This window comes from Notolepis coatsorum (genome assembly GCF_963971535.1).
Source record: "Notolepis coatsorum genome assembly, chromosome: 7".
Classification (NCBI taxonomy): domain Eukaryota; kingdom Metazoa; phylum Chordata; class Actinopteri; order Aulopiformes; family Paralepididae; genus Notolepis; species Notolepis coatsorum.
The window spans coordinates 139935047-139950721 of record NC_140171.1 but is presented as its reverse complement, the minus strand read 5'-3'; the positions used below and the strand labels follow the sequence as shown (position 1 = coordinate 139950721).

Sequence of the window (15675 nt, the reverse complement as noted above, 5' to 3'; positions counted from 1 at the left end):
TTCGCATTGGACCAACACCGCCTGGCCGACATCTCTCAACGCACCTGCCCTGTCATGCTGACCATTGCTGGAAACCACGTTGAGAGACTCCAGTTCCTTATCACCAGATCCCCTCTTGTCCCAGTAGTCCTGGGTCGGCCCTGGCTCGCGCTGCACGAGCCCCACATCGCCTGGTCCTCCGGTACCATCAAGGGCTGGAGCTCCTCCTGTCATGCCCAGTGTCTACAGGCGGCGTCCTGTCCCCCGCCCCGGAGGTCCGTTGGTGAGCCGCCTCCAGACCTTTCGACTATACCCCCCGAGTACCACGACCTCATGGAGGTTTTCAGTAAGTCCAGGGCTCAGGCCCTTCCACCCCACCGTCCGTACGACTGTGCCATCGACCTCCGCCAAGGGGCTCCCCTTCCCGGCAGCCGCCTCTACAGTCTGACCGTTCCGGAGAAGGCGGCGATGGATCAATACATCTCTGAGTCCTTGGAAGCAGGACTCATTCGGCCTTCCTCCTCCCCGGTGGCGGCCGGTTTCTTCTTTGTTGGGAAGAAGGACGGGGACCTTCGACCCTGCATCGACTATCGCCAGCTCAACGAGATCACCATTAAGAACAAATACCCTCTACCTCTCATGAACTCCACCTTCGAGCCTCTCACCCAGGCTACCGTCTTTACCAAGCTGGACCTCCGGAGTGCCTACCATCTAGTCCGTATCCGTGAGGGCGATGAATGGAAGACCGCCTTCAAGACTCCCAGGGGCCACTACGAGTACCTGGTGATGCCGTTCGGCCTCACCAACGCCCCGGCGGTATTCCAGGCGCTCATGAACGACGTCCTTCGTGACATGCTGGAGGAGTTTGTGGTAGTGTACCTGGACGACATCCTCATCTTCTCCAAGACCCTCGAGGAGCACATACAGCATGTCCGCCGTGTGCTGGAGCGCCTCCTCCACAATCGGCTCTTCGTCAAGGCGGAGAAGTGCCGATTCCACTCCGACTCCGTCGATTACCTGGGCTTCATCGTGGAGAAGGGCTTGACCCGAGCTGATCCTTGCAAGATCCAAGCAGTGGAGGAATGGCCTGAACCCACCACTCGGAAGGAGTTACAGAGTTTCCTCGGGTTCGCCAACTTCTACCGAAGGTTCATCCGGAACTACAGTCAAGTGGCGGAACCGCTTACCAGACTGACCTCTCCCGCCCTGCCGTTCGACTGGTCCCCAGCGGCGTGTGCTGCGTTCCGCTCCCTCAAGAAGAGGTTCACTTCCGCCCCGATCTTGCTCCACCCAGACCCCAAGAGACAGTTCATCGTTGAGGTGGACGCCTCGGATACTGGACTGGGAGCTGTCTTATCCCAGCGTTCGGCAACGGACCAGAAGGTACATCCGTGCGCCTTCTACTCGCGTCGGTTCCTCCCTGCCGAGAGGAACTACGACATCGGCAATCGGGAGCTGTTGGCGGTCGTGGCTGCTTTGGAGGAGTGGCGTCATTGGCTTGAGGGGGCAGAGGAGCCGTTTACCATCTGGACGGACCACAAGAACCTGACGTACATCCGTGCTTCCAAGCGCCTCAACGGTCGGCAGGCAAGATGGGCCAGCTTCCTCAGTCGGTTCGACTTCTCGCTGACGTTTTGTCCTGGTTCCCGCAACACGAAGGCCGACTCCCTGTCCCGGTTACACTCCAAGGGGGCTCCACCCACTGAGGACCCGACTCCCATCCTCCCGGAGGCCAGGGTGGTAGGAGCCGTCACCTTGGGCATCGAGGGGGTGGTAAGGCGTGCCCTACGCTTCCATCGCGCTCCAAGCAACATACCGATTCATCGTCTCTTCGTCCCCGACTCAGTCCGGTCCCGGGTCCTCCAGTGGGGCCATACCAGCCGGTTCGCCTGTCACCCGGGCGTTCATCGCACGTTCTCCTTCCTGGCTCGTCGATTCTGGTGGCCCACCATGAGGAACGACGTCAAGGAGTTCGTATTGGCCTGCGCGGTCTGCGCCCGCAGCAAGGCCTCCCACCAGGCACCCTCCGGGCTGTTACAGCCACTTCCCGTTCCGAGCCGTCCTTGGTCACATGTGGCGCTGGACTTCGTCACAGGTCTTCCCTCCTCCCAGGGGAACACTTGCCTTCTGACCGTGGTGGATCGGTTCAGCAAGGGGGTTCACCTCGTGGCCCTTTCCAAGCTTCCCTCGGCGGCCGAGACGGCGGACCTCCTGACACACCACGTGTTTCGCCTCCATGGTTTTCCCCAGGACATCGTCTCGGACCGGGGGCCCCAGTTCACCTCCCAGGTATGGCGGGCTTTTTGCAAGGGATTGGGGGCGACGGTCAGTCTTTCCTCTGGTTATCATCCCCAGACTAACGGACAAACGGAGAGGATGAACCAGAGCGTGGAGTCTGCTCTTCGGTGTGTGGCAGCCGAGAGACCAGCTTCTTGGAGCCGTTTCCTTCCCTGGGTCGAGTACTCCATCAACTCCATGGTCAGTTCCGCCACCGGCCTCTCACCTTTTGAGGTATCCCTGGGCTACCAACCCCCTCTTTTCCCTGCACAGGAGACGGAGGTGGCAGTTCCCTCCGTGCAGGACCACCTCGACCGCTGCCGACGGGTCTGGGAGATCACCAGGACCGCGCTGCTCCGGACATCTGAGCGCGCCTGTCGTGGGGCTGACCGGCGCCGGGTTCCTGCGCCGACGTACCACCCTGGGCAGAGGGTGTGGCTTTCCGCGAGGGACCTCCCGCTTCGGTCCTCGGCCAAGAAACTTAACCCCCGGTTCGTCGGACCTTTCGAGGTTCTGAAGGTACTCAGTCCGGCGGCTCTGCGTCTTAAACTTCCTGCGTCCATGCACATTCACCCCGTTTTCCATGTGTCCCGGGTTAAGCCTGTCTCCCTCAGTCCCCTGATGCCTCCAGCTCCTGATCCACCACCTCCCGAGATGGTGGACGGTCACCCACAGTGGCAGGTCCGCCGGTTGATGGGCGTTCGACGGCGGGGTCGGGGGTTCCAGTACCTGGTGGACTGGGAGGGTTACGGCCCGGAGGAACGGAGCTGGGTCTCCCGACAGCTCATCGTGGATCCCGGCCTGATCACAGACTTCCATCGTGCCCATCCGGGCGAGCCGGGTCGGCCTGGTCGCCGGGTGGCTCCCTTGGAGGGGGGGGTACTGTGAGGTTTTGTCCGCTGCTCACCCACTCGCTCTGTTCCTTTAAGATATTTCGGTAAATTAATTGCATTCTCCTCTCCACACGCTTCTTCCTGTAGATGCCGTTTGATTGGTGCTCCCCCAACCACACGCTTCTGGAGCAATGATCAATTTCATCCCGCAGCTGTCACAGCTTGTCATTAAGCACCCCTTGGCTTTATATACCCTGATTCCCCTATTATCAATGTTGGATCGTTCTGAAATATTCTCTGCATTTGCCGTTTCCTTCCGTCGCTGCTTTCCCTGTGCTTTGCCTCCCAGGACTCTCGAGGAGTATTCCGTTTGGAGAACCTGCTTCCCCGTTACGAAGCGCTCGCCCTGTTTGATCCGCTCGCTTCACGCACAGCGCTCTGGTGAGTTTTTGCAAGACAGTCTTTTGGATTCAATCGTTTTTTGTGTGTGTTAAAGCACTGAACAGATCCTGTTTTTCATTCAGACTGTTCTCACCCTTTTTGCCTGTTTGGATATTCACTTTGGATTTATTATTGTTTGGACATTGCTCACTGTGTGTTTCACACCGAAGATTCTGTCACTTGGATTTATTGTTTGGACATTGCTCACTGTGTGTTTCACACCGAAGATTCTGTCACTTGGATTTATCTGTTTGGACAAGTCACTTCACCTGTCACCTGTCAGTTTCCAATTGTGCACTGAGCTAACTCGGACTCTCTCTCTCCCTATCCGCCACCACCCCGGAGTATATGCTGGGAGGATTCTGCAGAGCGGCTCAGACGTCACGGACAGATTCCACAAACGTAACCCCCCGGGAGAAGCTGCAGAGCAGCAAACATTCCTCACATGCTTGTTTCTCAGTTTGTTCTGTTCTCCACCAAATTCTTTCTGTTTACTCAGTAAATAAACAAGCCCTTGATTTTGGCTAACTCTGAAACAACTCTCTCTGTGCCGTTTGCGTTTGGGGTCGGTGTCAAACCATAACAGATGCACTGCTCTGTTGTTAAGTTGAGAGCGACACACTGCTCTGTTGTTCTATATCTATAAGGTAATTTAGAACTGAACTTTGTAAAGAAACTCAAAGTGTTAAGAGCGATGCACTGCTCTGTTGTTCTATTAAGTGTTATGAGCGATGCTCTGTTGTAAATGTTATTGTATATTTTTATTGAACTATTTTATCACACTTTTTTACTCTGTCTATTCTATTTTATTATTTTTAGTATTGCCTATTTTTAAACGGAATCAAACCACACTTTTTTAGTCTATTCTATTTTATTATTTTTATTACTGAATGAAACCGTAAACAGAGAGGCCTATTGTGTTAGATCTTTATCTTTTTTATGCTCGCTTATGCCTGTATTTTTTACTGATGTGAAGCACTTTGAACTGCAATTTCTAAATAAATAAAGTTTATTATTATTATTATTATTATTATTATTATTATTATTATTATTATTATTATTGTTATTGTTATTATTATTATTATTATTATTATTATTATTATTATTATTATTATTATTATTATTATTATTATTATTATTATTATTATTATTATTATTATTATTATTATTATTATTATTATTATTATTATTATTATTATTATTATTATTATTATTATTATTATTATTATTATTATTATTATTATTATTATTATTATTATTATTATTATTATTATTATGTAGGCTACTTATGGGGGTCTCCATCATTCTCAGCTGAATTCGTAATCAGGTCTGGATGCAAGGGTTGTCTTGCCTGGTCCTAACCAGTGCATTCTACTGTAACCTATAGAGAACGGGCTAGTAGTTGATTAGGATAGGAGCTCTCTGTAGATGGTTAGATATTGAATGAATGAATGAATGAATGAATGAATGAAAACTTTATTTAACAGATTGCAGAATGGGTACAATACAGTACGGCTCAATACATACAATTGTTAAGGGGATGCAGACCTGAGAAAGACGTTTGTCTTGTTTCCATCAGGGTCCCCCATTTTCAATTCATATAGACATTTATGACATACACAACATACATGACATTTATGGCATAGGGACATATAGGTATTTAGTACTGATACATTTGTGACATAACGGTATTCAAATATACAGTACTGTTACCCCTAGATCCTGACCGAGTATATACATATGATGGGGAGGGGACTGTACATTAGGAGGGGGTGGGTGGGTGGGAGGGAAATATACATACGGCGGGGAGGGAATATATACATGCGGTGGGAGGAGACTGTCTATTAGGAGGTGGTGGGGGTTTTGGGCATTTACGGTGGCCAGTTTCGAATTGCAGCCTCCCGTAGGTGCTCTTTAAGAGCGGTTTTGAATGTGGGCAGGGATTCACATTCCTTTACAGCTTTGGGTAGGGCGTTCCACATTGTTGTGGCATAATTGCGAAACGTGTTTAGTCCCTTGTTTGAGCCGAATCTGGGTTTAACATGATTTGTTGAGCTTCCTCTGGTGTAGTGGTTGTGGTATTCACTGACCTTTGGGAAGTATTTTGACATGTACATGGGCACCCCGGTCGTATAGTGTATCTTGTAGACCAGGCCCATTGCAAGTTGCTGTACTCTGTCGTCTACTCTAAGCCATCCTAGGTTGGCAAAGTGGGCAGGGGTGAGGTGGGTTCTGGGATTCAGGTCAAGTAGTAGTCTGACCAGTTTGTTTTGTGATGTTTGTAATTTTGTTTTAAGCGCCTTTGAGGTGCTTTGGTACCATGAGGTGCACGCATAGTCATAGTACCCTTGAATGAGTGCTGGCCCCCCTCTACCTTAAAGAACTCATCACCCCCCTCACTCCTCCTCACGACGTCTCCGCTCCGGCCAGGCAAACCTCCTCCAGCGCCCAAGGACCAAACTCCGCACCATGGGAGATCGGGCTTTTTGCTCATCCGCTCCCAGTCTGTGGAATGCTCTCCCTGACCACATGAGAGCACCACAGACTGTGGATGCTTTTAAAAAGGGCATCAAAAGTCAAAACTCAGCTTTTTAATAGAGCCTTTTGTTGATTTGTCTAGTTTTATCTCCACACATTTTATGTTCTTTTACCAGTTTTAGCCCTTCTTATTTTATTTTTACTCTTTTACTAGTTTTAGTGTTCTTTTTACTCAGTCCTTACTAGTTTTAGTCTTGCTTATTTTATATTATTTTTTTACTCTCTTGCTAGCTTTTGTTTTTACAATGTAGCGCTTTGAGATTTGCTCCACAATTATAAAGCGCTCTACAAATCAAATACATTATTATTATTATTGGCAATCACAATCTGTTGAGCGTTAAGATTCTTCATGCTGGTCATCATGGCCTATCAGCCTGTGTTAGTCAAGTGGTTGCAACCAGAGTTCCATACTTTCCCAGTAGATGGCGGTGTTCAATCAGTAATAGTTGTTTTCCCTCTCTTTCAGGTCATTATGACCATAATAATTTGGCCTATATGTTATTTATGATAAGCAATGTCACTAGGTTCTCCTAAATGTATCCACAGACACCACTATTCATTAAGCCATTTCATTTCAGTGTTTCTTTGTTTTATTGTCTCCTATAGTGAAGATAGGTTTACAGAAGTTTGGCCATTTGCTGTGTGCAAATAGCCTGCAGGTTTCATGTTACTTAGGCAGAACAACAGTTGAAGGAGTACATCTTTCTTTCTCAAATCTGCTACTGTTGTTCTGTCTGACACTGACACTATGTACAAGAATAAAACACAATATTTGATATTTACAGAGTAATAGCCTACTTCAAATAATACTTTACATTCAGCACATACACACGACAACAGTGGGATTATCTGCATTTACCAAGTCATTCTCATTTACGACATCATTACCAACCACCCTAATATACAGTTGTGATATTCTTAGTTAATACCTAAAAAAGCAAGAAGGGGAAACAATGGATAGAAAACAGGAAACAAAAAACAACTTGGTATAGTTGCAGTTAAACATGATATAATCAAGGCTAAAAAGAAATATGAAAGCCTGAACTACAAAAATATTCCATTTATACTGTGTAGAAAAGTACAGTGCAGTATTGAGGCTCAAGTACAAAAACGAAGGCCAAGTATAGAACTATTAAACATGATTGAACGGGCAGAGAATATAGCCAGCTATCTCTCATTTTGCTTGAGAAAAGGGTATGTAAAAAAAAAACAAAAAAACGCTAATTACATGATCTATCTTGACTCTGAATATCACACCATACACACAAGAATCACAAATTCACCCTAATGATATACAGTAAATGATATGCACTTAATATTTATCCATCCTCTTAATTGTGTCTGTCTACCTAATTGTGTCTTGTATTGTATATTGGAAACAGTTATTGCCTGCTTTTCTTTGGCACAGCTCTTATAAACTACCCCGTATAACGTGGCCCATCATAGTATTATAGCCTATACTCAAGCAAGGTGGCTGTTTACAGCTGGTGCCAAGAATGCCTCCGCCTCTCAAGGTCTTCAGCATCCTGTAGTGTAATATACCCCCTTCGGCTAAGTTCTGGAGTTATGATGAGAGAGGCCATATATGAGCCTTGTTCTAACACTGCAAAGGGGGCTGCCGGCGAGAGTCCCACTGACTAGCCTATCACAGCAGTGAGAAGTGACCTACGCGCACCTGCTGATGATCAGTATAGCGATGAAGCAGAAGAGGAGAGGGAGGGGAGAGGAAGGGGAGGGGGGGGGGGTCATCGACCTAAACCGTTTGATCTTCTTTTTTTTTTACAACAAACAAGCTCTTTTTATTTAACACTGCAACTTGCGAATGCTGCGGGAAATCCTCTTGAACTCCCGCTGTCCTCGCTGCCAGCGCTTGAGCGAGGTGATGACCAGGTGGCCGTCCATCTTCTGGCCCATGACCAGGTAGGCGGCGTGGATGTCGTTCATCTCCTCGCAGACGCACTGCAGGCCGTCCTTCAGCCAGAGCGCCGTCTTCCGGAGGTCGCGGTCCGTGACCCCGTGCAGCTTGTAGATGGTCTTGCCCTTGGTCTCCGGCACGATCTTGGTGTCGCCGTTGATGTAGGAGATCTCCTTCACTTTGATCTTCAGCGCTGTTTGATTGGTTAGTAAAAAGGGGGGGAGAAGATGAGATCGCCATCCTTCGTTTAACCCTTTCACTGCCACGCGACAGAAGGTTAACCCTTTACTAGCACACTACCGACGGTTAACCTTCTGTCGTGTGGCATGTGAAAGGGTTAACCGGCTGTTGTGTGGCAGTTAAAGGGTTAACCCTTTCACTGCCACACCACCAAAATGGTTAACACCCTTTCACTGCGACAATACGGAAGGTTAACCCTTTCACCGCCACACACGACAAAGGGTTAACCCTTTCACGACCACGCTACAGAAGGGTAACCCTTTCACGACCACGCTACAGAAGGGTAACCCTTTCACAGCCACACTACAGAAGGTTAACCCTTTCACAACCACCTTCTGTAGTGTGGTTAAATGGATAGTTATAATTGTTTTATTAAACCCTAGCCCCATTTCTTACTTAACAATGATGTGTTGCTGCTGGTACTACTCCTCGCTCGGCACAATCCACCATGTGTTCCTCGTACTAATAGCTCCCGATAGGTTGTCACAAACAAACCAGTCAATGGGGCCACGATCCGGTCTGTGCACACGTGTGAGCTGACTGAGGCTCGCTGAAATGTACTCTGTGTACTTCAGTGACTTTCAACCGGAGCTATAGTATGAGGAACAGCATGGCTTGTGCTGAGAAAGGACTCAACACCATAATTGGTTATAAATGGGGCTAGAGTTCCAAGAAAAATCAGAACTATATCCCCTTAATCACTCCATTGTTTTTTCATATAGTCTAATGTGAAACAGGGGAAGTACTTACCGAAGTCATTCTTGCAGAGGTTGTCCACGATTTCATTGTCGTTTTCATTTCTTTCTTTGCACGCATCACATACTCTGGGCACTAAAAAAGAGAAATCAGAGTAGATATAGTTTATGCCAAGGCAACAGGTGTCATGTCAAGCTCACACACGGCATACAGTCTTAATATTCTGTACATAGGATGTATGATTCAATTATTGTTTGTTAGATTCTGTAGTATAGCTGCATGTGTGTTATTTTTTGTGCATTCTTTTTTTTAACACCACACTGGTAGGCTATACTGTTGATCTCAGGAGTAGACTGACATCACGTCAGACTGGAAACATCATGCTGTTTACACATCCCCTGAAAGGAAAACATCTAGTCCAAGACCCCGCGGTGACAGGAGCTAATAAAGCATTAATTTCACAGCATTCACTGACGGATTATTTGGCTTGTGTCCCAAACATTTTGGATGGAAAAGTGATCTACTTTAGCATACATCGTTTTGCAAGGTATTCATGCACGTCTAAGAAGTTATTCTTTTTTGTATGAACGGTGGCCTGCATGGGGAGGGCAAGTGAAGGTCTAATGAGGTAATTTATTATATAACTAAACCTTACCCTCTTTGGTCACTGGCACGGAGTTATCGATGCCCGCGGGTGGTATACACAGGTCATTGTCGGGTGGGAAACGGTTGCAGTCCAGCATGTCTGGCCACGGGAAGCCGAAGGACGACATCACCGGCGCGCACCCGTGTTTTACGCTTTCGCACAGCGACCGGCACGGCTGAATGGGCTCATCCAGGTCGTCCAGACAGACCGGTGCAAACAGGGAGCAAAGGAACTTTCTGGTGTCGGGGTTGCATTGCTTCTGGACCAGTGGGATCCAAGACGCCGCCTGCTGCAGGACTTCATTCATGGTCTCGTGTCCGAGCAGGTTGGGCAGACGCATCTCGGTGTATTCTATGTCGTGACAGAGGAGAAGATTCGCGGGGATAGCCTTGCAGTTGTTTTTCTTATAGAACAGTTCGGGTTGGCCAAAATTGTACAATCCGTGGATGGCTTCCATGCACGCGGGTAGTGTTGTGATCGCCCACACCACTGACAGAATAAAGCCCTTCATCCTCGTCGGCGCGTAAGACTGTATAGGAAAATATCAATTCAAAGTATAGCAGGTTATCTCTTGAGCATCAGCTGCCATGTGGAGAGAGACTCCGTTATTCGGTCGGTTCTGTTGTAACGCGAAGTTTTCTTCTGGCTGTGTTTGGGAGGAGTCAGCGCGCTGCGCGTAAAGAGCGCTCTCATCCATTCAGAACAGGCCTACTTTGGTTTCCATCATTATCATATCAGACGATACGAACCTTCCAATAGTAGACAAATTACAGTTTCTAGTGCCGTCAAACTAAACCAAAAGTGCTCATGTTCAATTTGCTATTATTTTCAGCCAAGGTCTGGGGTTTTCCAAAGCTTAAAAAAAAGTCTATGTTTTATTTATAATATACTGTAAAAAAAACGTAATTATACGTTTATGTATGTACATTATTTTCTTCCCTGCACGTTACCCTCCATTAATATATCTCCTGTATCCTTTTTTTTTTTTAATTTTTTTTATTATTGCAAAACAAAACTTATTAAAAGTCAGTACTCAACACACAATGTATAATGAAACTTTCAGTAAAGGTGGTTAAAATATATGCAAGTACAGAAACAGGATAAAACAAAAATAGTCAATAATAACATTTTAACCGTATACCGTGTATATCCAGCGAAGTTACAATTATATAAATGTTAGTATATAATATACCCCGAATACCTATTTTCTAAAACCCTACACACATATGCTCCAGCTCAAATCCCCCCCTCCCGGACCCCCTCTTGGATAGTACCTCCATTATCCCTCACTCCTAACCAGACATCACCATTATAGGCTAGCTTTTATTCTCTCCACCACTTCTAACCACATTAACATTTTGGATTCATTGAGCCCTAGAATTCTTGCTGTTGATATTTCTTGATATATCACATCAAGATATGTAAGAAACCACACTTTCCGGCACATTTTTTCCGGTTGAAACCAACGTGATGCAATCAGTTTTTTAGCTACTGTGATACCCGATAAAACCAATCTTTTTAGTTGTGGGTTCACTGCAAACTCAAAAACATCATTCAATAGCAATACCGCGGGGTGTACAGGTATATTCCAAAATACGAGTATTGATAATTGTTGGGACACATCTTCCCAGAATGTCTTAACTGGTGGGCAGTCCCAATACATGTGCATAAATGTTCCTTCGTCCCCATTTGTACATTGGGAGCATTTGGAGTTTTGTATAAGCCCCATTTTGCACAGCCTTATAGGAGTCAAGTATGTCCTGTGAATATAGTTCAGATTGATTTGTTGATGATCCGGGTTCCTTGATGTAAGTCGGACATTTGCCCAGGCTCCTTGCCAATCAAAGTCATTTTCCAGGTCTGGTATATCCCTCCTCCAGACATTGTCTAGTTGAAGGGTTTCGTACGAGGACGTTAGTAATTGTGAATAAAAACCTGATACAAAACCTCCCAATGTATTTCTGTCATAGAAAAATTTGTGGTATCTGTGGTGTTCAATTGGTATGTGTAATGGAACACCGTGGGATCTCATACAAAGTTTTAACTGTATGTAAAAAAGCCATGTGGACTCGGTGAGGTTAAACTTTATGCATATTTCGACATAACTACAGAGGCCCTTGTTATTAAAAATATCCCCTAATGAGTGTATGCCTCTTTCTTCCCATACAGGGAATCTTATAGGTCGTTTTCCCATTAAGAGAGCATTGTTATTGAATATGGGAGTGTGATTATGCCATACTTGATTGTTAGGAAATTTCCTTTGAGTTTCCCGCCATGTCCTGATTGCATGGGTTATTATTGGGCCAAATTCTCGCTCACAATGCTTGATTGAAAGTTTAGTGTATGCTATGTCTTTCAATCTCTGTGGGGCTACTATGTTTTCTTCTAATTTTCTCCAAGATACCAAAGCCTCGGGGTCAAACCATATCTTCTTCAATGGTCTTAATGTGAAGGCATTAAAATATTGTAAAAAATCTGGGACTGCCATGCCACCGTCTGCTTTACTTCTCTGTGCGGTGGATCTTTTTATGCGAGGTGGTTTGTTATTCCAAATAAATTTGTATGTGGAGGTTTGTAATCTTTTCCAGTAGCCCTCTGGAGGAGGTAACGGAAGCATTGAGCTGAAGAAATTGATTCTTGGTAATACATCCATCTTAACTATTGATACCCTTGCCTGTACTGAGTTTTTAAGTTTTGCCCACCTGTCCAGGTCGTCCTTGATTTTGTTCTGTATTTTTGTGTAATTGTGCTTCACCGTTTGTCTTATGGTGGGGAATATTTCCACTCCCAAGCATCTGAAATGTTTTACCATCGGTATCGCACCTGGGAGGGTTATATCTTTTTTTGCAGGGGTGTTAAGTGGAAGGAAAGCCGACTTCGGCCAATTTATCTTAAATCCCGATAAATCACCAAAGTTCTCAATCAACTTGAGCAGATGAGGCAATGTGGTGTTGGGGTTTTGCATGAACAATATTACGTCGTCCGCATATAAACTAATTTTTTGTTGTGTGCCCTTGATTACGATTGGTTCTATGGATTGGGATTGTCTTATATATTGTGCTAAAGGCTCTAATGATAAATTGAATAGTCCGGGACTAAGAGGGCAACCCTGTCTGGCAGAGCGTGATACCGGAAAGATTTTGGAGATGATTGTGCCTGTTGTAATCATGGCCGATGGGTCCTTGTATAGTACTTTAATCATATCAATGAAACCTTTTCCTAACCCCATCCTTTCCAATACTGCCCATAGAAACGACCATTCCAACCTGTCAAATGCTTTCATAGCATCCAGGGATAGTATCGCCTTAGGTGTGATGTCCTCTTTGTCTGTATCTAGTACGTGCAGTATTCGCCTTATGTTATCATTGATCAGGCGACCTTTTATGAAGCCTGTTTGGTCCGTATGAACTAAAGACGTCATATGCTTTTGCAATCTGATGGCTAATATCTTAGAGTACAGTTTGACATCGGTTCCGAGGAGGCTTAAAGGACGGTAACTACCGCATTCAGTGGGGTCTTTGTCTTTTTTGTGAAGAACTGAAATGAGTGCGGTATTTTGGTGTTCGATGAAGCTTCCCTCTTTGACTGAGTATAAGATCATATTTAGTAATAAGGGTCCAAATATGTCCCAGCAAGAAATGTACATTTCTGATGGGATACCGTCAATTCCCGGAGCTTTGCCGTTTTTCATTCCGGATATGGCCTTCTTGAGTTCTTCTAATGTGATCGGTACTTCTAACCGTTTAGCGTCTTCATCTGTAAGTTTAGGGAGAGTAATTTGATTAAGATATGTGTCTAATTTGTCTTGATCAAAGGTCGTTTCTGAGTTATATAAATCGGAGTAGAATTCTTTGAATGTATCGTTTATTATTTTGGGTTCTGTTACTAGAGCTTGTTGTTTCCTAATGGCAGTTATATCTGCAAATTTTGCATTAATTCTTAGTCGCATGGCTAATAGGTGACTAGGTTTAGAACCTTGGAAGTACTGCTGTTGTCTAGTGCTGCGTATTTGCAATTCCGATTTTTGTCTGTACATTGCTTTGATCTCGGTCTTTAGAATGTTAACTTGGTTATCTAGTCTAGTAGAGTTGTTGTATTTTAAAGAATTAAAAAGCGTTGAGTAAAGCGTTTCCATTTCAGACAGTTTTGTGTTTTGATTTTTGCGCAATATGGAGGTAAATCTATCCGAGAAATCCTTGATCATACTCTTTACCGACATCCATAATATTCTGGGATCTTGCACCGAGTTAGCATTAACTTGTAGGAATACTGTGAGAGCTTCTTTAATTTGTGTAATGAATTCCTTGTTGTTAAGCAGCATCGAATTAAAACGCCATCTTGGGGCCCGGGTAGATAATGTACCAAATGTTGCTTTCAGGATTAAGTAGCAGTGATCTGATAGCGCATTGGGTGTCATTTCCACTTCGTATTTATCAAATATTCTCGGGGATGCAAAGACGTAATCAATTCTGGATAGTGTGTTGTGTCTCGCCGAACGACAGGAGTACTTGCGGGTCATGGGGTTAAGTGAACGCCATAAATCAGTTACTCCTGTTGATTTCGACCAATCTTTTAATGCTTTAGATGAATTCTTTTGTTCGCTGGAGAAGGAAAGGTAAGTTTTGTCCATCCTTGGGTTCCAAATGGCATTAAAATCCGCACCTATTATGTATGAGTACTCGGGATGGTTTAACATTTCTCCTGTTAGTGAAGTGAAGAAACCCACTTCGTACAAATTCGGGGCATATACCGCTGCCAATGCAATTTTCCTGTTATTGTGTATAATCCTAGCTATAGTTATGCGCCCCTCAGCATCCGACCATACCCCTTTCAATTCGATATTTAATTTGCGTCTGACGACTATGGCTACCCCTCTAGTTCTCGTAGCAAAAGAAGAGTGACCAATATTATGGTATATGTTATCCGCTAACGTATTTATGTCTCCCTCTAAAATGTGCGTTTCGCTTAATAGTGCCACGTCCACATGTTCTTTTTTCATCAGTGTAAGCACGCTTTTGCGCTTGTGTTGTTTGTTTATCCCACCGGTGTTCCATACCATTATATTCAAACTAGCCATAGTCTATGCATGTTTTCGTGTAGTTTTTGGTAATGTTTCTGGAGTATGAAGCTACAATAGATGCACATCCAATTAATGAGGTCCCGTTGAGAGCTGAGCTTAAAAACATATATATATACAAATAAAAATCCCCTATTTTCCCCTCTCCCAGAAAGTCGAACATGCCTGTGTTCCAAGAACACATCCTCCGCGATTGACTTTCTCCCATGGTCCACCGGATTGCCCAACCTGAGCATTGTAATCCTAATTTTCCTATGCTCATTGCCATAGGATCTAACATTTCCATTCTATTGCAATAGAATGTCGCTTTTGGTCTTGCACCTTCCCTTACTGTAATGAAGTATTGTGATAAATAACCTAAAGATAAAAATAAAAAATAAAATAAAAAGAGAATAAACCTTTATCGACACCCTCCACCAACGTGTGAGGGAAAAAAAAAAGGAAAAGATTGTAGATCAGTATTGACACTTAATGTGAAGAACATTGGAAAAGAATAATGTAAGTTACAATATATTTAAAAAATATATAGTAATATTGACACCTTAATGTGAAGAACATTGGAAAAGAACAATGTAAGTTAAATTATATTTAAAAAATATAGGGTGATGAGAAGAAAAAATTTAATAAAATAAAAATCAATGGAAAGATATAGATAATGAATAAGAGATAAATAATTATCAACGTGGAGAAGCCACTAGAACCGATTTAACTGATTAGATAAGATAGAAAAGCAGCGCCTTTTAGCGCTTCAATGTGCCTTTAATGGAGTGATTACTTAAATTGTTAGAATAATTGGACGCAAATCATAACAAAACTGTGCAGGAAATATTTCTTCAACATGCCCCCCCCCCTTCTGACTCCACTGCCCAAAACAACAGAAATATAAAATGAAAACCTCAATGTACACTTCTTAGAATCAACACTGAAGCAAAAAAAAAAGCAGCAGAGTTGCAAGAACCTTGCTCAAAAGAGCCATTCACTCAATTCATTCTTGCATCAATTCATCATCATTAGCCAGGGTGAAAACCTCTGG

General features: G+C 44.5%; 1 protein-coding gene across 1 annotated transcript; it reads right to left on the bottom strand.

Moving 5' to 3' along the window:
* Positions 1 to 6635: 6635 nt before the first annotated feature.
* sfrp2 (secreted frizzled-related protein 2) lies at positions 6636 to 10174 on the bottom strand. Its single transcript, XM_084318993.1, has 3 exons — positions 9575 to 10174; positions 8974 to 9054; positions 6636 to 8176 (listed from the first exon to the last, which is right to left on the bottom strand). The coding sequence occupies exons 1-3, from the start codon at positions 10074 to 10076 to the stop codon at positions 7872 to 7874; spliced, it is 888 nt and encodes a 295-aa protein (XP_084175119.1). The 5' UTR covers positions 10077 to 10174; the 3' UTR covers positions 6636 to 7871.
* Between the last annotated feature and the right edge of the window lie 5501 nt (positions 10175 to 15675).